At 39.3% G+C, this 26,680-nt stretch overlaps 1 protein-coding gene across 1 annotated transcript in view; it reads right to left on the bottom strand.

Annotated features, from left to right (window-relative positions):
* Window positions 1-2,123: 2,123 nt before the first annotated feature.
* Window positions 2,124-26,680, bottom strand: part of LOC140241287 (homeotic protein female sterile-like) — a 53,640-nt gene continuing 29,083 nt past the window's right edge. The window contains exons 13-24 of the mRNA XM_072321038.1: window positions 26,103-26,270; window positions 25,121-25,249; window positions 24,044-24,181; window positions 16,038-16,099; window positions 13,757-13,913; window positions 12,724-12,870; window positions 11,477-12,088; window positions 10,343-10,440; window positions 9,789-9,926; window positions 8,590-8,681; window positions 7,082-7,205; window positions 2,124-5,310 (exon numbers count right to left, since the gene is read on the bottom strand). Of these exons, the coding sequence (XP_072177139.1) occupies window positions 5,245-5,310; window positions 7,082-7,205; window positions 8,590-8,681; window positions 9,789-9,926; window positions 10,343-10,440; window positions 11,477-12,088; window positions 12,724-12,870; window positions 13,757-13,913; window positions 16,038-16,099; window positions 24,044-24,181; window positions 25,121-25,249; window positions 26,103-26,270 (1,931 nt within the window). The 3' untranslated portion in view covers window positions 2,124-5,244. The remainder of the gene's footprint in view (window positions 5,311-7,081; window positions 7,206-8,589; window positions 8,682-9,788; window positions 9,927-10,342; window positions 10,441-11,476; window positions 12,089-12,723; window positions 12,871-13,756; window positions 13,914-16,037; window positions 16,100-24,043; window positions 24,182-25,120; window positions 25,250-26,102; window positions 26,271-26,680) is intronic.

The raw sequence follows: 26,680 nt of genomic DNA, 5'->3' as shown, positions 1-26,680 counted from the left end.
GTTTATCCTTCTTGAAATACAATATTGTTAAGTGATAACTTTTTTCCTTCTTGAAATACAATGGTTCATACCTTTTTTTTTCTCAAATAAAAGTAAGGGGCAGTGGGTTAATTTCTGAAGTTTACCGGTAATCACATATGAATAATGAGAAGTAGCATTTAAAAAAAAAAAAAAATGGGTTTGTTGACAAAGCCAAGTTTGCAGCATATTACAGAGAGACAACACTCTTTCACCAAACACACTCTCTGAACCAAACACACTGTCCTGAAATAAAACATGACAAAACAAACACAAACTTAAGAAAGAATAGAGAAAATGCTATTGGTGTCTGGCTGAAGAAATATACTCTTGCAGTTTCAAAACCAACAAACAAAATTCTGAGGTCTCGAAACAACCTCCCTTCAGAGTCAATACTCATTCTCCAGACATCTCGTACCATGTTGCTCCTTACAAAATAAGCCTGATGTTCCAAGAAAATACCATCAGTCGCAGGCAGAGAGCTGTAAATAGGGATTATATGTCATTGTGGCATTTGTAGTATCAGTGTTTTGAGAACCAACATACGAAAATAGCATATCTCTTACACTAGTCTATACATGGCTAATGACAACCATTATCTTGACACATGGACCATAAGCCATGCAGCCAAGATGGACCTGTGACGCTCTATAGCCACTATGCGTACATGACACTTGTCGCTTGCCTGTTCATAGTTTACAGGTACGAGTAGAAAAGTGAAGAAAAAAAGAAAAAAAGAACTGAGATGCAAAGTTAATGTCAGTTTGACAATCAAGACCATAAATACACAACCATACGGGTAACAGGTAGATGATACATTACAATTATCAACATTTTTTGACATATACACACACACACATCCTTAGGACCGTCCACATACCAGCATTTACATAAACACAAGTTCGAATACTATATATCTTTTTTTTTTTTTGCTTTGTTTTGTTCAATTTTGCGAGACACAGGATAAACTGCCACTCAGTACCCTAGTCTGAGTCTACCAGCCTCCCATTCAAAATGTAGACGAGATGGTTATCATACGTTTTTGCTAGTATTGAAATGAGCAAATCTGATTAAAGTGACACACTGCCCCTCCCCAATTCCCCTTGTCCAGCAATAATACACAATGCCCAGAGATGCTGTAGAAATCATAGACCACTCATCACGACTGTACCACATCCCTATGCACACAAATGTATAGTAATTAGTATTGTAATTTGTCAGGTTTATGGGCCCTGCTCCCCTATGAAAAAGAAAAAAAAAATAATTGAAGATATTGGTTTGCTATTACTTAATAATACATACTCAAGTCCAATACCCCCCCCCCCCCTCCCATTAGCCATACAGCTATAGTAAGCCTCATTAAAGACATCCACAGTACACACCACTTGTTAGATAATGTCCCCCTCACGAGTCCCAGATTCTTCACATTTCACATTCTTGTCCTCTCCACAACAGAGTGGAAATATGACTAACGCCTAGGTTTTGTAACACTAGAAACATGAAACACACAGACTTTGCAAGGTAAAAAGAGACCAAAGGTGAACAATGCCATGGTGGTACTGATCGTATACGAGGATGTCATGAAATCCGTTAAAAACTTTATGGTATAACAAGTATTCAGTTGTAAGGTGGCAAAACAGAATAATGAAACGGCTAAATCTTCAATATCAACTGTGATCGTGTCTACTCATACGTGTTCTGACATGGTAGTAAAGTCTTCTTTTTTTTTAATCATTTTCTGCTTCACACACATCTTTCAGAACAAATCGTCCCTATACAGCATTCAACTACAGAACTGAAGTGGAGTAAAATGAACATAATAAAGGAGGCCCTATAAACAACTTTCAGTTTATTATGTATCAAACAGGTTACCACGACTAATTTCATTTGAGTATCTGATAGGAATGAATAAATACAATATTTCCAGTACAGCGACCAATTTCAGGGTACTTGAAAATAACCTTGGTTTCATAATTGTGCTTTATAAACAGTTGTCTCTGTTGCTGTTATTATTTTTTTAGTTGTTGTTGTTGAAAAGAGAGAGATACATAGAGAGAGAGAGAGAGAGAGAGAGAGAAGGAAGAGACTGAAATACAATGAGAAGAAACCCCTAACAGAGAGATCAGATTCTAGTTAAGATATACAGTGGAAGATAAATGTATAGTATGTGTCATTTCATTACACTGGACATATCATATTCATGACTTTCACTTACTAAATATGCCGCTACTCGTTGCACACAACTCTACTACTGCCACATCTCTAAATGTGTTCCTTCCATTTGCATAGATCATCTGGAGAAGCACAAACATATCAATTTTTTTTTCTTTTTTTTTTTGACAGAAAGTTGGCATTAGTTCGGAGTGTGGGATAGCCATACAATCTATTTTGATATTTTTGTGAAAGAAAAATACTTCGAATTACGACAAAATGTCAAATCCCTACAACATGGCAGAATTTAAAACAAACAAAAATGGTTGACACAGATATACAAAACGAGAAACAACAATTAGAGAGAGCAAAACAGTGTGAAGACAAGAACTAACAAAATGGAGAAATATGTTCTTAGAACTGGCAATACATATTACTCTTTATACAGAATAGAAAATATTACATGAATATTTAAACAACTGAGAGACGAAAAAGAACAAATGTTGGCAACTGTTCAAACACATCTTGTCAACATATGCAGGTGCTTTATATATACCTATTTATCTTGCCTGCCAATGTAAGAATCAATGCTACACAAAACAAAACTTCATAAAAGGCTTCAAGGGTAGAGAACAAAATCATAATATACACATATGTACATGATTCCCTTTCGGGCATTTCAAACGGACCAGATGACAAACGTGTGCCAACACAATGGAAGGTTAACAACTTTACTTTCCCACACAAGAGCTCCCCAAGGGGGGTTTCTATCTGTACACTGAGCAAGTCATTCTGTCCATTACATTCACACATTTCATGATACCACTCACTTTAAATAAACGTCACCATCTAGTGATAGTACAATACACAAGCTCTATGATAATTTAACTCCATGCCCCGAAACATCTCATATTCATAACTCCCAATTCTCTCTCACTTGGGTACCTAGAGGCACAACTAATAAATACTACTAGGTTTGTTTGTTTTTTTCCCCCCTCCTCCATGTACACAATGAAGCTGTGCACAGTGAAATGGCAACCTTGTGGCACACACACCCCACCACATGTCAAAACCACGACATGTGACGCAAATCAGAGAGAAAAAGAGAACATGAAATTGACGACACTGCTGTCACACATCTTAAATGTAAGTCTAACATCCCCACAAATTATGTCATAATGCGTTAGTTTCACTTGAACATTGTATCTTTGCCGAAAACATCTCTTTACAAGTAACAGCCATTTTCTAATACAAGGAGATCAGATTTTATGTAAAGTAATTTCACACAAGATGTCCTCTCAGCATGTAAGTAGACATATATCAATGCTCCCTTCACAGTGAGAGAGAGAGAATCGCCTCGGCAAATCAAGGCTGCTTGGGTGTGATAATGGTAAGAATCATCCATGGCACTTGGCAGACGGAAAGCACAAACTTGGTTTCAGTTTCGAATTCTGCACTTATTCCTTTTACCCCTTACATTCCCATACATCACAAACAAGATATCTGGCTGAACATCAGGACTCATTCTCAAACTTGTTGCTAAGACGATATGATTCTTGAGCAAATGACTTCTTTCAATAAAAGCTATATGATGATCATAGTATGTACGGTCCTCGCATTAGAGCACCAAGTATACGATGTAAATAGGAAAAACTGCGCTGACCTCAATTCCAACTTGTGATATAGTGTGAGGTGATATTGATACAATTATATTAAAAGTCTGGTTGAGAGTTCATGTTAATAGCCAGTGAAGTACAGGAGTCGGAGAAAGGAGGGGTGTAGAAAGAGACGAAATGAGTATACATTGCCACTGGATGACAAAGTCGTTATTGGATTTCCACATCACATTTGACAGTCAAGTTTAGACACACCACATTTGTGAGTCTCAGCTGTTATTCAGGGACAGCATCTGGAGGGCATCATCATCTTAAGTTGCCATGGAAACAAGAGTGATCGGTAACTGCATTTCCTGACTCGGTTAGCTGGCTCTGGTGGTCTCCGTCATGCCCCGAGGATACGTGCAGCCTTTCGTCATCAAGGCAGTTGGGTCTGCCTCAAACTGATCTGTACCGAGACTTTCCATGTGTGTCATGATGCCTTGTCATTCATGTATTGATATTAATAAGATTGTGATACGCTCCATCCATCCTCTTTACGTTACAGAAATCCAGAGATGGGGCACAACTCTCTAGAAGAGAGCACGGGAAGTCCCCCATTTGAGCATTCAGACCCTATTTGATGCCTAGCATGTGTACAGATTGGCTAATTCCTCTGCGTTCCTTGAAAAGGAAGGAAAAGAAAATTGGTCTCTCTCACGATTGCACTATGTACAGCAACTTTGCGTCTTCTTTCACTGGCTAAATATCGGCATGATTGTTTACCCGAGCAGAGCACTTCACCATACAATTTCATACACAACATGTACACCTTGCCCTACAACTGAAGTAGACTGCGACTATTTCAACATTGAATTACAGCACGAGACATTTGTGCAGCGTTGCTTGGATTCAGTATTCATACTTCAACCACTAACAGCCCATGGAATTTGAATGCCTGCTTTCATTATTATGTACATATGTACAATGTATTTCTACCTGTGATCATTGTCAATATCAAAAGTTGTTTCCGCCACATGGCAGCAGAAAGTATAAAAATTAGAATATACTTTGTTTCTCGTAATCTATCTGTATTTGAATGAATTTACAACACATATCACTATACAATGACGATGATTTTTATCGTATTCTCAGACACAAGGATACAGGAAATAGTACATGAACAACCACGTTGATGGTGTGTCGCGGTCTATTCTACTGAGCCAAGTCATTCAAGAGCAACGTTTTAGTCAGAGTGGGCAGGTGGCTGAGGGCTGCAACCATAAAGTGCTCCCTCTATGGGTCAGACTGCTAGTCTCAAGCCAAATCTTGGCCATGTGTCTGACACAGTGCTCTGCCGTCTTTGTGAAAAGATTTTATTGCTGACAGCAGGGGCTTCCGTCCTCGGGCGTCTCTCCCTGGCTCCTTGCACTTCAGGCTGAGACAGTACCTTGTGGTCTGGGGCTGTGGCTGCCATGTGCTACAAGGTCTCTTCAAATGTCGCCATGATGTTGCTCTGCTGGTTCATGTCAATGTGATTTGCCATCTGCACATGTAGACAATCAAAGGAGGTTGTCATAACCTCTAAACTCTCTGTACAAATTTTATCTGCAGGTCGTTTAATCATTCCACTGGGTACAATATTCTTAATCTACAATTCTTGAAGGGAATTGATATCCACTTCATTTGACTCCAGCACTACTTGACCGAGAGGTACAAAATTGCGCAGATATTATCTAATTATTCATGGACGGCAGCAGTGAACTGATTCTGGCAGAGGCAATCTGCTGGAGTCTTGTTAATAAGGGCGAAAGTTGTCTTTTCTGACTCTAAATAGGGAACAAGTACAATCGTACACAGAAACTTTTGCTCTATAATTCTAATTAAGTATATGTGGGACAGTGAATGTTACAAAGAGAGCAATCACTCTGCCCCGCAACATCCACTGAAAAAAAGAAAAAAGAAAAAAGAATGATGTGGACCAGAAGAATGGATTGAGCACAGATTAGCCCAAAACTATGGAACACTAACGAGGTACAGTTCGACCTCGATTATCCGGCCATGTCGGGACCGGCACTCATCCGGATAAGCGAATTGACCGGATATGGGAGACACAATGTTAATGTATATAGCTGCCGTCCAAGCTGCCGTCCCAGTGCACTGACAGCTAGACAGGTAGCGTACCCCGCAGCGGTGGTGTAATCTATCCTAGCCTGCGCAAAATTGTACTCCCTTCCCCACAAAAATAAAGTATATCTTTATGTGAAAATCATACATGTTTTACCTCATTAGATATTGAGAAACCTATCATGCACATCTTATGAAATTAGTGAAATAGATCCATGAAAGTCACGGTTTTTTTCTCAATTTTTGGATGAAAAAAAAAGTCCTTCACTGCGTGAACGCGTCCGGATGAAAGAGATTTCCGGATAAAAGGAGGCCGGATAATCGAGGTCTAACTGTATTCTATGTTTCATTCCTCTAGGAAGTTCACTGTCTGGCACTCTAGCAGCATGTACAAGTGTATCTACGTCTATGGATGTGTATATAGATTCATTCCATTATATACCTTACATATGCTTTCCTAATCTACAACCATCCATTTATCTATGTAAACACCAGGCACACATCCTGTGCACCTGGTGTTTTATCCAGATGTCTTCATAGATGGGAGCACTGAACTAATTCCAGCAAGAGAGCACAATATATGAGTTACTGCCACGAGAGGAATACTAGTAGCCTTTTGACAAGGTCTCGAGGCTGAGGAATGAGACTAACTTGCCAAAACCAAGCACTGCAAGAAATGAGTGAACGCGAGACTGAGTGGCGCAGCCACAAGGCCTTTTTAAACCTGGTTTTGTCTTGTTTTTTTTTGTTTTTTTCTGCCACTTCGTGACGTACACGAGTATGAATTATTCACGTACTCAAGAGTCAATCCGCCGTTGGTACGGTAATGAATCACATGTCAATGCAGGCAACGCAGGCTGGATTAAAGAGCGTAGGGATGAGCAAGCCACTGATATACGTATCGACTACAATTATGCTGACATCATTGCGAGCAATGCGGTCGCTGATCGGTTGCTACCTTTTTGGTAATGACGAGAAACAACATTCAAAATAAGAAATTCATGTCAGGTTCCAAAAGGCCTTGCTGCTGCGCCACTCATTTGCGTGTTCATTAGTTCCTTCGCAGTTAGTCTCTTCCCCCAGCCTAAGCGATGAGGCTTTGTCAAAAGGTTAGGAGTGGAAGAGACAGGCAAACTATTTAGTCAATCTTCTACACAGAATATATAAATGAGGGGGATAGAAATACTCACTGCTTCTCTTCTCCGTCTCTCCTGCTCCCGTAACCTTTCTCTCTCCTTCATAGACTGCATCCTCTTGGCTTCTTCCTGCTGGGCGTGGCGGGCCTTCTCCAATGCCTCATCCTCCTCTTTCTCCCTGTAAAATGAGATGGGAATGGACAAGAGTATGGTGACTAGCCGCAGCTTTTCAAGAGGGGCATCATTTTAGGGCATGGTGATGACTTAAAGGATCTATGCAATACAAATTTGTATTTGGATACAGGTGACTCTTGTTATAAAGCACTCCGTGGGACTGGCAATTTTATTTCATTATATTGAAATTTTGTTACAGCCAAACAATGATGTATACATCAATATAGATGACAATTTTGGGACCTGAAATTTCACTTCATTCAAATGAGAATTTCCTCATAACCATGCTTGTTATAATGAGATTTAACATTCATTTATGTTGCCAAATGAATATCTGAATATGCGCAACATATTTATTATGATTTTTCTATTTTTCTTGTGATTACTTGGATACAAGTACAAATAACCTTCCAAACCAACTCTCTGGTACATCATCTTTCAATCACCACTTTAGTACTAATATGGTTAACAGAAGACATTGGAATGCATCATCCCCTAAACTGAGCATAACTTGTATGTTTCCATGTTACTAATATGATCAACAAAAGACATTGTGCAAAAACATGTAAGTTACCATTTAAGCTCAGTCTAGGAGAAAGTGCATTCTAATATCTTTTGTTAATCAGATTAGTACTTTAGCAAAGACTTGCAGATGACGCCATCAACAGAATCTTGGTTTGGAAGGTTTTTTTGCAGGTGTATCAGGGTAATCTGAAGAAAAATAATTGAAAAATTATTACATATGGCACATATCTAGATATTCATTCGGCTGCATAACTGATAATCAGGGTATTATCGGGGCATTATAAAATCAACACGAGTCAACACACACTTGTACTGCATAGGTCCTTTAAGAAGATATCTAGGAGAAGGGCACTTTTCATTTCAACACAAAGTGTTGCCCCTCTACTCCAAGTTGTTACTAACTCCTCCTCTTTCTCCATTATTCCTTTCTGTGCTACGGACTGTGGACATTATCTCTATTCTGCCATCAATGCAGTCGTAAGATGCTGGTATGTGGGGAAAGGGACAAAAGACGGTACGGCAGATGAAGTTCTGACCAGAAATGAAGCAGAGGTGGGGGGGGGGGGGGGGGGGGGGGGGAGTCACGCTTTCATTGTGACCTCATGTTTCTTTCTCTCTGTAAACATGAAATGTCACCTGATGCAACAAGTGTTCACTCACTTTTCAGGCACAAACCAAACAAGACATGAGTCACTTGCCACAGCGCTGAACAATGCACTCACATCAAGAGTTGTATCAGTCAGATAGAAAAGATACATCTTAAATATAACACCACCACGCTGATAAGATCTTTCAATGGCTTTGTCTCCTATGATAGAAATAGATGGTGATATGTTGACAGATGCTCCAGGCCAATGGATTACCTCTGTTTTTCTCTCTCCACTCGCAATCTCTCCTGCTCTTGCAGCTGCTTTTGATGTTTTCTCATCTCCTCCTGTTGCTTCATTGCACGAGCCTGAAGGAGGCAGGAAATATGAAGCAAAAATAACATCAAAGAGGAAAACCACTGTGTATATATGGTTAACACACAGCATCTGTTAAGAGCATGAGGTGTAAAACCTGAAAAGCATCTTTGTAGCCCTCTGTGGCCAACATAGGTTAGGCGACGATCTACATCCTATTGGATGTTCGTGTTCAATTAACTCATTTTAGCAACAGCAACTTCCAAAGTCACGGCATGTTCCTCGAAGCAGGTTCAGAGCAAGGGTAAACAACTTTATGCCACCACAATCAGATGAGCATTTGTCACTTTCCATCAAGTGCCTTATTGTCAAGTGTACAAACACAAGAGCCACTTCGTAGTTTATGAAACAGCTTACACTAGTGACACTGATCTGACTACCCTGCCTAGTTAAGGGCAATGTTGTTGTTGCATTATCATTACCCTCATCACTATTATTCTCATCCTTTTCATTTAGTTTCATTCATTTATCACTGTGGTAGATGCATTAGACGGTTTAAATTCTCCCTATCACATATAACTATAAAATTTCTTGTGGTGGCATTGCTATTTAATTTCTGTAACATTTTAACGTCGACAATGCTGTGGCAGTGCACAGAGCGAGCTCTATTTCACTGTACATGAAAAACAGAGCACTATCTCAATCTCCAAACTACCAATGAATTGTTACATGGTGGTAAAAGAAATATCTTGTTATAAGCTCATAGAAAAAAAAAGAATGCATTTTTATCGTGAAGTAACAATGTTTGAGCCATGAAAAAAAAAAAGGGAAAATTACATGCGATTATGGCACATATACTCTGCCCGAGCCTGATTCACAGTGATTAACTCCGCTTTACCAGAAGTGCATAAGTGAACTCAAAAGTGTGAACATGATTGACCTCCGTGTGTTGCACATGGGCGTGTAAGATCATCTCATTCATTTGCACGTAGCGTATGGCCAGCATAAGAACCCAACCGCTAGCAACAAAATGTTTACACTTACATGCGATGGGGAGAATTTGTTGGGTTGCATATTTTAGTCTCATATCTGTTCTACATCCCACATCTTACGAATGAGTTTACTAGATCTGCTGACCTCACACCAAGGCGATGACTTACCCTCTCCTCTTTTTCCTTTGCAGCTTTCTTGAAGAGCTCAAAGCTCTGGTTTGTCCTAGTCTGGTTGGTAGACGGCTTGGCAGAGGTCAACGTGTTGGCTAGGTTGGACCAGGAGCCTGCGTTAGCTATCCTCATGTCCTGATGAAATAGCAGTGACAGTATCATCAATTACTTCAAGAATTCAAAACTTATCAATGCTTGCATTATTTCACACGCAAATAACTGGCAGAAGGCATTATTTCTATTCCTTAAACAAATGATTGCGATGATGATAACAAAATGCATGCAATACTGTGATTGCATAAACAACGGAACACTGCATGTTAAAAAAAAAAAAGTTTTAAGGCATAACACAGCATAATTTGGATGGTTTTGATGAATAGGTTCCTCTTTTGAAAATGAAAGTTTGTTGCTATTCTTGTTAGAATAAAGGGCTTAAGATATATGAAAAGAAAAAAAACATACACATATAATAAAGCAATTAAGAAAAGAGAAAATGTACATATTATTTTTGTGACTATGGAGAAGAAGACAGCAGGGTCATTTTGCCTCACCTTCTTGGGCTTAGAAGCAGGGGGCTTTTGGTCCACCTTGCTGAGGTTTTCTGAGCTACCACTTGATGTCAAACTTCCTTCTGAATGGCCCATTCCAGCTGATATAGGAAAAGAGAACATCTCCTTTAGCCACCACTACAGAGGCCAATCATACTGTAGTTTCATACATTCATACATCAAACTGTTCCCCTCTCAAGATATATCAGGACATTATGTTTGTTTGTTTGTTTGTTCATTTTCCATCTGACAAGATGGCTGGATAGCCCATATTCAGCTACGTTAAGCTGGTCTTCCATGGGGTCCAGTTGGATGTGAGGTGGGACCGCTTCACCGGGTTAAACACCCTGCTCTTTGCGATGAATGAATGAAGCAGGATCTTTTACGTGCATGAGTTGTTGCTCTCTCATACACGGGACCTCCATTTTATGTCCTATCCGAGGGACAGAGTGTTTTGCCTCTTGCTAGAGGGGACGGTATGTTTACACACAACATTGCTCAGTCCAGACTCGGGTTCGAACCCGGGCCGCGTGATCGTGAGGCAGACGCGCTATCGACTGAGCCAACTCACCGTTGGTGAGTTGGCCAGTCAAGTTCATTCAGATACACTCTATGTATAATTTTTATCACAGACTCTTGGCAAATAAAAATCAAGTCAATTCATTTCTTTCATCCTATTTCAGGTGGAAGTTATGCATCTGATCAATCAACACATTCCAATAAATCTATAGTGTGTATTCATATCTATCCCTTCGGCGATCCATCCACCTACATGTATGTGTATATGTCAATTCATCTATTTATCATGCCAGTGACAAATACAATTCAGTAAATTGGAGAAGTTTCCTGCTAGGAGCAAGTTTTTACAAACATGCACAGACCTACAAATCCCCTATAAATCCCCTGGGTTGGGAGACATTCACAAAACCAGTCTGAAGTGCTTGAATATTTACAAAACATGACATACAACATACTACAACAACCTTAAAACAAACTTCTGAGTTAACTGTGGTGTCAGTATAAAGTCAGTTTCCTCTATTGTCAATGATGTCTTTGGCACCATAGCGACAAGGTAAAGAGAACACAAAGACAATCAGTATACAGCTTGGTAGTGAAGGGGTGTTTGTGGTGACTCACCTGTCTTGCCATTACTCTCCTCTGTTTTCTGCACAGCCTGAGCAGGTCCAGCGGGCTGAGACTCTTCCTCATCATCACTGACCATGAACTTGACTGGCTTCTCCTCAACCTTGGGTATCGACGACATTGCTGGTGTTTGTCCCGCTGGAGGGAACTCGTTCTTCACGACAGGCTGGGATGCGGCGGCCATGGGAGGCGTGCCTCGCTTGACCTCCGGTGCTGCCGGCCTCTGGGCGGCAGCAGGGGGCTGTGCCTTTGGCGGCTCTGTGAGATGCTGAGGTTTGGCCTGTGGTTTGGCGTGGCTGCCCACGGGGGGCTGCTGGTGCACTGGGTGGGTAGATGGTGGTTGTTGGTGTTGGGAAGGAGGTGGCAAGGGTTTGGAGGGCTGGGCTGCGGGGGGTTGGGAGGATGCCTTTGGTGGGGTGGAGCTGGGTTTAGGTGGTTTTGAGACCGGCTCTGGCTTCGGTGCTGGTGGGGCAGCTTGTGGGGTTGCTGGTGCTGGGGCCTTTGGTGGCACTGATGATGGGGCAGATGTAGGTGCTATCTGGGGCTGAGTGGTGACAGGGGCTGGGGGTTTGGCTTGTGGAAGAGTTGGTGACGGAATAGGGAAAGCTAAAAATGACAAAGACAAAGCATGCACAGAATTATAACAACCTGGTTCTCTAGGGATATTCTCTAGGGTTCTCTAGGGTCAGCATGATCTACTGGCACACAATTTTGTCACTCTTTGTAAATTTCCAGACATATTTTGGCAAAGAAGTCATACAACCTGAAAAGCATGCACTTCATTCATTCAAACAATGGCAATTGTTCATCAGGACCAGAAAGTTGGCTCCTTACTTCTATCTTTAAGTGGTATCTTTGTAGTATTCAATGTACGGTGTCACAATCAATTTCTTTCATACAAGACACTTTAAAGATTGTAATCACATTCACTGTCACTCCTCGTAGTCTATAAAAAAGAATGTTGTACGTAAGTTATTGCAAGCCTAATTGACCTACATGTATGTGCTTGTCTACTAGTACCACCCGTACATGAGTGCAACATTGGTTACAATAAAGAGTACAATGCATTTTAACAAAATTTTATCAACTTCAGCTGTTACCTCCTTTCAACAAAAAAATAACAACAACAAAGAATAAAGCAAACAAAGCAAGTTGGGGCTCTGTCATTACATAATGATCACATTAATTACAGATGAAATAAAATGACGAATGAAAACTTGAAACAGGAAGAGCTGGCCAACCTGTGGTGCCTTGTTGCATTGTTCCTGGTGAGGTTAAGGGTGAGGTCAAAGGTGAAGTGAGGACCTGACGTTGGCTCCTCTTCTGCAGGGGCGCTGCTTTGTTACTGGGCCTGTCGGGCAGGGCCGGCAGACTACTATGCCGTGGAGCTGCAGAGCATTACGAGAGCAAGATCATCATGACATTTTAGGTCAATACAAATCGCTTCCTAATTGCTCAAAATACTTGCACAGAATGACAGCAAGATGACCTAACCCTCCCGTGTATTGAGGCTGCACAGACTTGTGGGGACCGACATCACAGATTCACAACACATGCTGGAATCTTCCTCAGTCTCTAGTCAAATCATAAGTACAGTTTTAATATTGATAGAGATATCAAAGAACATAAAATTCAAATATGTAATATACGATATCTAAATCAAATCAAAATCAAAATCATCGTGCTGTGTAAGTTAAATTTGTTTTGCATGGATAATTATGTAGACTCATTTCCCTTGATTGTACTGTAAAATAAATATAGAAAACAGTGCATAATGTCACTGAAGACCAGGTACTGGTGCAAACTGTATGGTACAATGTGTATTTATTTGGCTATCAGTATGTGTCCTATTTTGAATTGAACGTTTGTGAGAGTCATCTTAGTTGGTCTCTAACCTTTACTCTACTCTGTCTGACTGCTATGTGACAATATACATACATATCTCCTTGGGGGTTCAATATCCTTCATACTTTAGGGGGTTCAATATCCTTCATACTTTACCTGTCTGCTTTGCTTCTGTTGAGAATTTTAGTACGAGGTATGGTTAGTTTCCAAACCAAGTCCTATCTGGTGATGTACATGCTGCAATCCTGCAGTTATCTTTAACATCTTGTGGAATACGCCACACTGAAGTTAAAATCTGGGAAATTCGTTGGAAATATTTTTATATCTCTGGATATCCCTTCCTTTTTGCAGTCCCTTTTTACTCCACATCAAGCTATGGAAATTTGTCCCATTGTCTCTACCACACAGCTGACCATTGACAATTCTCACCTGGAATTTGTGACTGGCCATTGGTCAGTTGCATGGGGGGCTGGCCTGGCTTTCCCATGGCATGGCCAAAACCCATTTCTGGTCCCATCGTCTGCTGGACCATCTGACCAGGCCCAGTGGGTGTATGAAGAGACTGCTCCTGCACTGATGGTCTCTTCTATAGGGTGAAAAGAAGAATAAAAAGGAGAATAAAAAGGGAGAATGCAAAGAAAGATATGAAAGAGGTAATATGAAGAAGACAATGATGAAGAAGAAGGAAAAGAAAAATAGCAAATGGCTTCAGTAACCCTCGCAGTTGAAGTAAATCTGCTAATGTGACATAATGCTTACATTTGATAGGAATCAAGGTTCTCCTATGAAACTTGCAGAATTCATTCCTACTTTACCATGACATCGCTTTATGCATCAATTATAGCTACATAATAAAATTACAACTTTTACTCTTGTAAAGTTCTTTAAAAAAATACTTAATACAATCAAATTATCATGTTTGCCTTTGGCATCAAGTGAAATTAGAAGGCAGTTCAAATTTTTGGTCTTCCAGTCTCATAGCAAAATTCAGAAAAGATGACTTCCATTTTTGGACAAAAGCTCATACACAGAATTTCAAGATACGATTCATTTCACATATCAGTCTATAAAAAAAAAAAAAAAATGACATGAATCTGACAAATGACATTTTAAGATTTGGTAAACCCTGTGATTGCTATGAATGCATTGTTGTCGGGGTTTTTTTATGTGTGAGCAGGAATGGATGAAGCTTTTATACACAATGGAACCAAATACTGAGAACGAGTCTGCTTGCTTTTGGTTTAAGGCTCCATCACACTAGAGCAGATGCCAGACAAATGGCCAATGAATGTTAAGATCTGAAGATATGTTCGCATCCGTTGCTAATACTAGAATAGTTTGTAAAATGTCTGACGTTGTTTGTATTCATTAGCCATTTGTAGGAATTCGCAGAGATATGCTGGAAATTATTGACATGTTCAAAATCATTTCCAGTGTATTAGTCCATGGGCCAAGACCCGAAAAATGGGTTGTTGGTACCATCTGAGGTGGCACAACCTTTTTGGTGTCAGTTTGTTTGTCGGGCATAGATATGCTTATCAAGCTATGATAGCATTTCCAAATGAGTAGCTTAGTCATAATAAATGAATTTTTAACCAATTTGGTCTCGTTTTTATATCCCTATACTTCTGAATCGAAACTAAACCGCTATACAAAGAAGAGCACTGCCTTCTGTATGTCCATAGGTGTTCTGTTGTAAACGCGGTGCGCTTAGTTTTTATTCAAGGCAGCGAAGGGAATATCCAAAGGGTTATGATGTCCACAGCTGTCACGCGGTTGGCTTAGTCTTTATCTAGACCAATGTACCGTTATCATATCTAAAGTTCCTCATAAAAGGGATTTATAACGATTATCTATACCGTTTTTATACTACCCTATCAACAAATATATCAGTTTTAAACAAAAATCACTCTGTTCATTTACAATATCATTCATTATAATGTATCGAAGTGTACCGGTACATTGTTTTGCATTATCTTATATTGTTGGAGGGAAATAAAGCGACATTGGCGTGGTATCAGCGTTTTCACCGTAGCGTTTTCGCGGGAAAATGATAAATAATTGAAAGATACGGTAAAATTCACGAGGAATTGCTTTTGTTGTTGTTGTTGTTTTTAGATAAAAGGATATACACTGTATCATACGCCTCGGATATTCCCTTCGCCTTCTAGAATAAAGACTAAGCGCTGTGGACATCATAACCTTTGGATATTCCCTTCGCTGCCTTGAATAAAGACTAAGCGCACCGCGTTTACAATAGAACACCTGTGAACATACCATAGAGCTGCATTTTACAGCTCTATGGAACATACAGAAGACAGTGCTCTTATTTGTATAGCGGTTAGTTTCGATTCAGAAGTATAGGGATATAACAACGAGAACAAATTGGTTAAAAATTCATTTACTATGACTAAGCTACTCATTTGGAAATGCTATCATAGCTTGATAAGCATATCTATGCCCGACAAACAAAACGACACCAAAAAGGTTTTGCCACCTGAGATGGTACCAATATCTGGCCTGGCCCATGGACTATATCTCTGTGAATCCCTACCAGTAGGTAATGAATACATAGAAGTTCAAACATGTCATGAACTATTTAGCAATGGATGTGAATCTCAAGTTTTTAATTTGTTGGGCATTCGTTGGGCATTTGCTCTGGCGTGATAGAGCCTCTATCGCCAAGCTTTACTGTCGTATGTGCTTTTACCTCTCTGGTTTGTGCAGGCAATGCAGGCGGTCGCCCTCCTTTCCTTTGTTTCTTGGGAGTTCCTATTTCAGGGAGAAAAGTTGGGTTTTTCACTCATCATCTCTCGTTTTCAAACCATATCCATGTGCTCTGTGATGACCTCAGTTATCTGTGTGCCTTCGAGAATTTTTGTACATGTTTTTTTTTAAGCTGAAGTACTGCATGGTGCAATCTAAATTGTTGCAATCTTAATGGTTACCATCTTGAAGTAACCCAGACATATACTTCTGTGCAGAGTCTGTTATAGTCTTAAAGCTCATCCATTTCTTGATCTGATCTATTGGATAAAGCAGTTTAGTGCTTTGTATTCCATTGCTGCTTTCTTCTTACTGAATTTTCACTAAATTGTCAGTTTCCATGGTTATTTTTATACAGGCTAACCATTATTATACTAAGGAACAAGGATGGCAAGTTTTTATTTCACTTAATGAAAAAGCAGGTTTCTGAAAGCTACCACATAAATATTACCATGTGGGATTCAATCTCTTGCTTTGAACTATTGAAAGCTCACTACAAATGATTATCAACAACTTATTTTCATATCAAACAGTAATGTTGAAAATGTGTTTTTTATGATTTTGCACCAACTTCATTGTAAGTATGTGCTACAAAACTTGGGTTGTGTAATTTGGACAGACGTCAGACATGTGGCAACGACAACATTGAGTGAACCAGGCAAGGTCATGCATTGAGAGCTTGTATAAGGGTGTTTGGTGTGTGTGTAAGTGTATGTGTCAGGATTATAGGTGTGACTGCATACTACTGCTGCCAACCTTGCACCCTGTATAGCACACAGCCAATGCAGCCTCTCAGCCTCTTGTCTGTTAGTAGTGAGAGTGAATGTGATTGTGTGCCAAATGATTGTATGTGTGTGTAAATATGTACAACCGGCGAGGAGTTCCTGGAGGGTGCACAGTCTTGCACTACCTGAGTTTGGCGTGTGTGATTGATGCAGCTTAACCCTAAAGGGGCCGGGCTTTTTTGGCTATGCTCAGACCCGGGGGGGGGGATGGATTCTGCCCCCCAAGATCTCGGCCATCGGAGGTGCGATAGCGATGAAATTTTGCATGCGTGAGACCCGCGTCATAATCTACAAGATTGTGTCATAAGATTTTTTGAAACAATCAATTTCTAATTTTAATTAATTAATTATGCAAATTAAGCTCAAGGTGATATTTTAGCCTAATTAAAAGCATTGAGAGTCGAATTTTTGATCTGTAAATCTGTTTTAGCATATTCAACAATTGTACATCACAAAAACTTCCAAAACTCATTTCAATTCTTATGTATTTTATTGTTTTCAGAATTTCTTATGTATTTCTTTGTTTTTCAACTTTTGTTTTTTCTTTGTTTTTTCATTGGAAATTGTCACTGACCACTTTTCTACCATAATTAGCACAAAATTAATCAATGAAAGTGATTAATTGTAAAAATAATCGGGTTTTTATGACTTTCATGACAGAGCACTGTTTTCCATAGGAAATGTACACAAAATCACAAAATTTTGCCCGTTTTGGGGCAACATTCCATTACAAAAATGGGCGTGGCTTCGCAAAAGTATGCGCGAACGTTGCAAATTTGGTCTCAAAAGTTGTGCGAGACTTGAACGAAGAAAGTCAAGAAGCCTCGCGACGAGGCCTTCTCGCGTTACAGAATTATAGCGCGAAACGTCGAGGGGGGGGGGGCGGATTCCGGCCCCCCCGGCCCTTTTAGGGTTAAGTTTGTTCTATGTGTAGTTGGGCTAATGTACACTACATGGTAGCCTTCCACCTTCTCCTTCTCCAAATCACAGAAAATCAAATGAATCAATAAATGTCTGTGTTTGTGTCGTAACATTGTTATGTTATCTTGAGTTTGTATTTCGTTTGTATTTCTAAACAAGTACTGTTAATATGCTTTCTATTATTAGCATCATCCGTGTATACATCAATGATCAAATGCTCCACTGGTGCATAGATTAATTCAGCATAAATATGTTATATTTGTATATTGGTGTTGCTGTTTCTTTTCTTTTTGAGTGATCCACATCTTTCAAGCTTTGCTTTTATTTCATGAAAATGCCAGAAATCAAATTTTGGTGATTTTGGTAAAAGACACAAGAAGAATGCAACACAAAAGATGTAATTGTAAAATTCTGTAAAGCCCACGAAACACAATGTCAACATTGACATTGTGATAATAAAAGTGCCAGAAAGCTTTTTTTTTTTTCTTTTTTTTTTTTTTTTTGGGGGGGGGTCTAATTTAGTTTACACATTTACTCATTTGACTTAGACTGAGGTACTCTCTCCTTACAAATACTGGGGTATCTTTAATAAGTACCAGTCTGGTTCTATATGCATCCACCATACTTGTGTGTGCGTTTCCATAAAAGGTTTTGATTGGGGCGATATTGTAGTGTTTCACTCCAGGCAACCGGGATACATTTCACACTGGGCATTTGTCTGTTTGTTCAGAGCATTTAAAACAAATGAAAAAGGCGCCTTCTTAAGGACCTGGGGGTACTTGGGGTTATATAATGAGTTGCCCATTCTGCATACGCCAAATATTTCGCGAGGTTTTTATTTTCAGCTGCTATTCGCGAAATTAAAAACACGCAAAAATATTGACTCTAATGCCGATATGAATGTGATGTACGCGTCTGTTCAGTACAGGACTCCACGATCGCGAATTTAACCACTCGCGAAATTGTCGGGAAGTCCCTATTCGCGAAAATTTAGACTCGCGAAATATATGGCGTATACAGTATTCAATGTCTGCAAGTAGGGGAATAGGATATCACAGAAATCAAATGGGGAAATTGTAAAATACACCTTTGTATTCACATGTATTCACCTATACACTACATGAAGCCTTTTTTTTTTTTTCTTACTAAACTGAATTCAAACACTAGTTTTGATTATTTTTAAAGTCAATTTGTCAATCGATCGGAATAAAAACTTTTCCCCGCAAGAAACAAATACAACGGAATATGTCCGGTTACCTTGAGCAAAGTTTCATATCGCCAGTTGATTGAATGAGTATTGTCATATCCACAGTGAACTTTGCATAAGTCGATGTCTTCGCGACTGGAAAGGTAATTTCGATTTTAGTGATATTTGACTCTTGTGAGAATCAATTTCATTTTTTATTCTCAAATATGTTCCAACACTGCTGCAGTTTCTCCATTCTCATTTCTCTGACAGCACGCACACATCAAACAGCTTCCATCACTGGGACCCATATATCACATATTACGTGTCACAAGCTAACAAAATGTCTCGTACAGTGGACTCCTGTTATAACGAAGTCCTCGGGACTGGCAGTTTTCTTTCATCATATCGAAATTTCGTTGTAACAGAACAAATAAACAAGAAAAAGGTACAGAGTATGATGTTGCAGCCCTAATTTTTACTCCGTTGTAACCGGAATTTCGTTATAACCGTGTTCGTTGTAACGGGAGTGCACTGTACTGCCTTCTCATCACAATTTCATCGCTATCAGCATTCCATAATTTGAGACATCAATAACCATGTTATCTAATTGCACATACACACACACACACCCGTACCAAAAAACAAACACACACACACAAAAAAAAACCCTCAACAAATTACAAGATAGCTCTTTACTGTACAATGCCATTCAAATACACATGCAGATATTGTAAATTCAAACCACTCCAGCACACCCATTCAGACATACAGTCATCAAAAGACACACACAGGGGTTACACATACTGCTTCAGACACACACACACACACACACATACACACACACACACACACACACACACAATAATTTACAATGTTAGCTTTAGAACAGGTAACTGTCTGCTACTGAACTCCTGCTTTCCAAGGATTCAGTTTTCCTACGGATCATTATCAATGTTGAACATCCGACTCCAGCATATATTTAAGTTGATCTTGGTGTGACAAAACGATGTCTGAGCCGATGACCTCATCTTGCAAAGTTCAGAATCGTAGCACACAATAATAAAAGGAGCTCAAGTTTTCAGGGTTTTTATCTCATGCCGATGAAAATGAAACGCATGAAACAGGAGCCCAACATAATATTCTGCAAAAATAATGTAATTCAGCCTACAAAAATCCCTCACAAAACGGGTGTTCATGGACCTTTTCATGTAACATGTCCAACTTCTCCCTCCCCCTTATTTCAGAGTCCACACTGCTTTGATGGTTTGCTTTTTCTAAAAAGTCATGACCTCACTTTCAAACAAACACAGTTAATGAGTCATTTGATGAGAACAAAATTTCAATGGACATCAGGCAACAGTTCACACATTGCAGATCTCCATTTTACACAAAATATGTGCACTTGGTGAATTCAACATCTAGAATGTATCTGGTTGCACATATGTCAATTCATGAAACACTCGCACTTAACTACAATACCACACTTGGCAAAAGATCAAATATTTGTAACCAACACAGTTCAGCCAACATTGGATTTTAAGTGCAGTACTTGTTTAGATATAAGGAGCACACAAACACAGAAATACTGGAAACAAACTGCTCTGAATTATGTTCAATGGAAAGTATTTGATTTTATTTGGCCATATCTCTCTGACAAATTGCCAAGAAATCTGGGTTTTTGTCACCACTTTTATTATTTACAAGCATGGATTACGGTCGAATGCTAATCAGAGCCATAAACACAAGACAAGTCTACACTATACACAGCCATTTACACTAAAATTACCCATGCTATTTTCAGAAACATTCATGTCCTAATTTTGTGGTACAAAACAAATTGGAAAAAAAAAAATTGCAGTATTGTCTAGGTGTTCAAACAGGAATATATTCAGAAACGGCACAACTTTACTGCTTCATACACAAACTACAAATCATAATTTTGACAATGGTAGCACCACCAACAACCAAAATTAATAAGACCTTTTTTTTTTTTGGAAATTTTTCTTTTGTACGAAAGCATTATTTATCAGAGGCTAGTAAAAAGGCATTGAAGATTATTTACAAGTGGGAGTCTCAATACCATTCAAAAAATAGTCATTGGTTTTGTATACAGGTTTGGAAAGGGCGAGAGACAATGACATAATATTGAGCATACTGATGAACATTCTGAGAGAGAGGCTGAAATTTTGTTTATGTGGGGTGTAGGAACATGCATGTGTGCTGCCTTAGCTGTGGTTAACTATCTCAATAATGAAAACAAAAGAATATTTACACCAGAGACTATTTTTCGAGGTGCATACACCAGAAAAACATGTTGACTCTTGAGCTTACGGAGAAAAGCGATCTGTTTTTCTCGTTTTCTCTTTTTGTTGCTACAAAACGAGTAGAAAATGACAAAGAGCATTTGAGGGAAAGGCAAAAAAGAGGGAACAGAGCAAAGATATTGAGTAGAAAAGTTTGGCAGCTTTGCCTGCTCCAGCCATCAGCATACCATTTATTTCTAAATGGCTGCGCTCAGTGAGTGGATGTGTGTCTTAGTGAAGCACCATCATGAACCTAACCCTACAACCTGGTTTTCACAGAATGCAGAATCGATCGACTGACTGCCATACAGACATACAACGTAAACTGTAGCGAGTTTAAAAATAATTTTGCAATCCCCAGTTCAGCTGACAGGCAGTACAGAATCCCCTATGAAAGGGGGTGAAAATCCTTCCAATTTGACTCTACTTTGAATGTACTTTAGTGTACTGCAATCAAAATCCAATGTTGGCTTGAACTCTTGGCTAACAAATATTCAAAGAACTTCAATGAGTTAAGTAACAGAAACTCCTTTCAAACAGGAGAGAAGAAAAACTGAGTGCGAGCCGTCAGACTGCAGGGCCTATCGTCTGGTCGTGAAACCATGCTGCACAAGCTCACACCGCCAGAAAGGGGGTGTGGCCGCTGCTCTCCACGGCCCGGCGCAGCCACGACGTACACTTGCATTGCACAAGTCACACAAACGACACGCACAGGACGCACACTCTACAATCATTCACAGGCAGTCACATGACACTACACTTGAGAATGGAGGAAGTGCAGCTGATGGTTTGTTGGTATTTTTTTTCCCCCCACTGTCTTCTCCCACAAGTTACCAAGTTTCCATATTTTGTGGTGAACAAACCAAAATTTTACATTGGTGATTATTGGAGTCAGAATGTCTTCCCTTTGAAGGAGCTGGTTCTCAACTGAGATTCAGAGTAGACGTGATTGCTGAATACATTTAGCGATTGTCCCCATACCCCCTTCCTCTTCACTAAAACACACATGACACTACACCTTCGGCTGGAGTCGGGCCTGTTGGTAAATTCCTACTAGCAGCCCTCAGGCCACCCCACACCTTCCTTTGTTCCTCTCCTGTAAGTCTAAATGTTCCTGTGCACATATTCCAAGAACTGTGCTTTGTGGGGGGTTATGATTCAGTGTGTTGAGGCTGTCACTGAAAACTTTTAGTGCTTTCGTCCAATAACTCTTTGTCAAGTCACATACATATGATCGGATTAAGCACGTTTTCCTTAGCCATGTCAAATCACTATTTATAACAATTTTACAATTTACACTCACGATTAAGACATGTATAAAAAAATCAACATATAAATACGCAAAAATGCTTTTTGTCCTCGTTACTAGCAAACACACAAATCACACAACGGAATATCAGACTGCTTGGAAATAAAGAATGAAGTCATTCCACACCTACTGTTTGTAATTCCTACAGATAGTGTAAGCAGTTTAACGATTTGGAAGGAGCACAGAGGATAATTTAGAATCTTCTCTTTGTACAATTCTGCTACACAGATATGGAAAATTACAGTTATGTGCATTCGTCTTGATAAAATTTATACAAGAAACTTTAAAAATCACTGCCAATTTTTCTAATTTGGAAGGCTAATGCTGCTGATTCCTATGAATTTTGAATGTTTTCCTTGAAAAAACACTTAACTGTAAACTTTTTTTGCAATATTCAAACATCAATTACAAAATTTGTCAACACAAAGAAATTGCCAATTATAACAAAAAAACCAGACTGCCTGACATATTTTGACAGATCATTTCAAATCAAATGCGTCATTAAATGACAAATTACAGACTTAACTCTGCAAGAAAACTTACAGAAAACTTAGCAGCGAAAATTGCTATGCACACAACATTTGGAATGAGGCTAACAGCTTGTGTTGCTACTAACAAGGAGCCATCATGTTTGTTTCTTCACCAAACGTTGTTAACAAAACATTGCATTGGCACAGCTTGAGAAGGGAAAAAAAGTTCTGCTTTACAGGTATATAAAATATTGACTTAAAAGGTGTGACTTTTCAGCATCAAACCTTATAAAGTCTCATCTATACGCATAAATAGACAGCGCTCATCATTAAAAAACAAGCACGATTTTCAGAGTGCCCCTTGCTGTCACAAAAAGCACATTGAATATATTTTTCTTGACAGAAAGATATGTGAATTCACCATTGTATGCATAGATGCGAGGATAGCCCAGACAGCAGGATTACACCCAAGTTCCAAGACAATGACAATATTTCAGCCAGATTCAAGGAATGGTTTCTTCCAGCGTGTAAAAAGCCAGCATTATCACAATCTGAAATTGAGAACTGGCCGACACAGAGCCTGATTGGCTGACTTCCTCTTGCTACTTGCTTGTATGTTACCCACATTCAAGGTGGAAAAACGGTTTAAACGGCAACATTTTTGTGATACATATTGGTCGTCTATATTATATATCATGGTAAACTATCGCAAGTCTGCGGTTACAGGTACCTTTTGACTACAGCTTTGAAAATTTCATCTCACAAGTTTTGGCAGCAATCCTGCTGATATGTGCTTTCCTTTGTTGAAAAAAATGAACATTTGCATGACACTACATCAACATGGCATATGTACCCATGAAGAAAGAAGATGTAGGGGATTCAAAAAAAAAAAAAAAAAGGGATGAAAAAAACAAGAAAGTGAAGAGAGGAAGGCAAGGAGGAGAGACAGAGAGGAGGGATTGAGTCTAGCTACCTGACTCCGATTCGCTATTGTCGGAGCTGGAGCTAGCACTCGTGCTGCTGCTGGCATCGCTCTCCGAGTCACTGCTGCTGCTGGCGCTGAGCGGGCGCTCGGTTCTGCCCCCCTCATTCATCAGTGCATCCTGTTGAGCTGTGTGGAGGGGAAAGAAACAAAACATTTTAGTGCCGTCAGATATGTTATCGATGTAGTAACCCATTCTACACTCCCATGCATATAAATCACAGAAATAATTAATTCTTTCAAAAGAGAAGGCATTTGCAGAACTAACTGTTCCATTCAAAAACAAACTAAATGAGCTATACAGAAATTAAAGCATCAAGAAAACCTACGAAATGACATTGACATTCACAGCCATATATTCTATTTTTCATGACACAATGAGATCCAAAGGAAAAGAGTTGTTCTACTTGGAGATAACAATGCATGGAAGTTCCATCAATTCATAAGCTTGATAATGATGTGCAAGTGATAACTCTACCCTACATGTATTACACAGAACAGAAATATGTTACACTCTTTGAAAAAATTAATGCAAAGCCAAATTTTCATTGTGTGATTCTAAACCGTACCATACATGACTGAAACATGGCAAAATTTGCAGAAATCAAATTTTGCAGGTGATAATGCAGTAGGTAGGCTCTGTTGCAACACATATTTGGCTTTCAGAACACAATGTTTACATGCATGTATGTTTATTAGGAAAATTTCACTTTTGATCATATTTTTTTGTTGAAGTACATATCTTTGTTATGTACACTGCATCTGTATGAAACTTGGATTAAAGAATGAAGAAATTTAGCATGAACATAGAATTGTGTTGTTTGCACTGTCCCGCCAGATGTAGAGTCTGGGTCCCTACTGGAGCCTGCTTCATCACACTCAATCCCACAGAACATCAAAGATACACGTGACTTGCCAAGTTGAAATACTGAGAAGCATGCTGAAATTTCCTTTAATGGAATTAGAGTTAACAAAGAAAAAAGGCAAAAAAGAAGAGGAAAAAAAAATGTTTTTTTGTTTGTTAACTCTTTATATCTTGCACTTTCTCTGCTCATAACATATGATTACCTTTCTTGGCTGCCTTCTTGTTGTACTGGCCACCAAGTTGTCCAGTGACGTCCTTCAAGCGATCCTCAAGTTCCTTCTGCTTTTCCCTCTGGGCATCCTGTTTTGACTTGGTCTGGCCCTTCTTATTGGCTGTGTGGGTGATGGAATTTCAAAATTAATTTTGCACTACTACGAACAGGCACCTACAGAACAGAGATTTGTATTGCAGTAAAAGTGAACTGCATAGCCTCTGTGAGAGCGTCATTTTTAAAGCGTTCACACAAGGTGGTGTGTCATCTTCATTTGTAAGGCTTTTCTTTTTTCTGCCACCAACAGAAAAGTGATGGTATAAACATTGCAAGGAATTGACTGCAGTGCACACATGAAGTCTTCATGTACATAAGAATAAAAAGGACAGTAACAGAGTTCTGAAATGATACAGCTACAAGTGTGTACATTTATGTTAACTTTCTTCAAAGAACTGTGGAGGTGCTTTTTGCCCATCTGGCATGGTCAACAGAAAACAAGTTGTTGTGATCATGTCTTTTTGATAAGTAAAACAAAGGACATGTTGACATATATACCAGGTCCACGGTCCTATTCTGGACACATGGCAGGTAATGACGCACTTACAAATACTTACACAGTGAATAAATAACAATAAAATGGCTGTATTCGCAACAGACAAAATTAAGAAGACATGCATGGGAACAAGAGAGTTTTGTGAAAGCTTGTTGACAGTTTACTGAGTAAGATGCTAACAATATCAGGAGTTCAAAAAATAATAGAAAAGGCAATACAAAATGAAGCAAACTATAGACATGCCTGTTGTCTTGATGATACTGGAGTATACTATCACAAAATCTCCATTCTGAAGTGTTACCATATCACATAATGAACCTGTAAACAATGCACTTACTTAGAAGTCTTGGCATTATATCATATTAAGGCAATCTGCAAACTTAATTACTGACAAGGGGAAACAGTGATTTGGTGGACTTACAGTAGGTTTTCGGTCTTTTCCTGAGGCATTGCATGACATACTTCTCCAGCTCCCTCAGCGTGGACGGTTTGAGGGTCTCAAAGTCGATCTCAATCTCGTCTGGCGTTGAATCCTTTAGCGAGGGCTCCCTTGACTGAATTATATGTACAACTTTGCCAAGTTTGTCCCCTGGGGAAATGGAGGGCAGCGGCGAGAGGAAACTTAATCACAAAACTGGAACAATCTTTCAGAATCAATGACAGGAATGATGTACTGATGTAAGATGCTTGTGTTCACTTGCATTTGGGAAGTATTTGTTAGTGCACATCAGGCAACCCAAAAGCTGTATTTACCATGCAACAGCTCCATAAGTAATATGTATCATATGTGAGCCTTGAAGCCTTTGCCAAGCTTGTTCCTCAATGTGCCATGTTGGTGTTGACTCCCCTCTGCTAGACCATGCTCATCTTAAAACTAGCACACCATGGAATGCTAAGGTCATGTCTTCATGACATTCTCAGAGATGCAAACATCATAAACAGCACTGCAATTTTCTGAGGGCTAAGAGGGCATATTCCTATAGCATTTTTCCTCCACAA

This window comes from Diadema setosum, chromosome 17 (genome assembly GCF_964275005.1).
Source record: "Diadema setosum chromosome 17, eeDiaSeto1, whole genome shotgun sequence".
Taxonomy (NCBI): domain Eukaryota; kingdom Metazoa; phylum Echinodermata; class Echinoidea; order Diadematoida; family Diadematidae; genus Diadema; species Diadema setosum.
The sequence above is the reverse complement of the archived record's forward strand: the minus strand, read 5'-3'. Positions and strand labels throughout refer to the sequence as shown.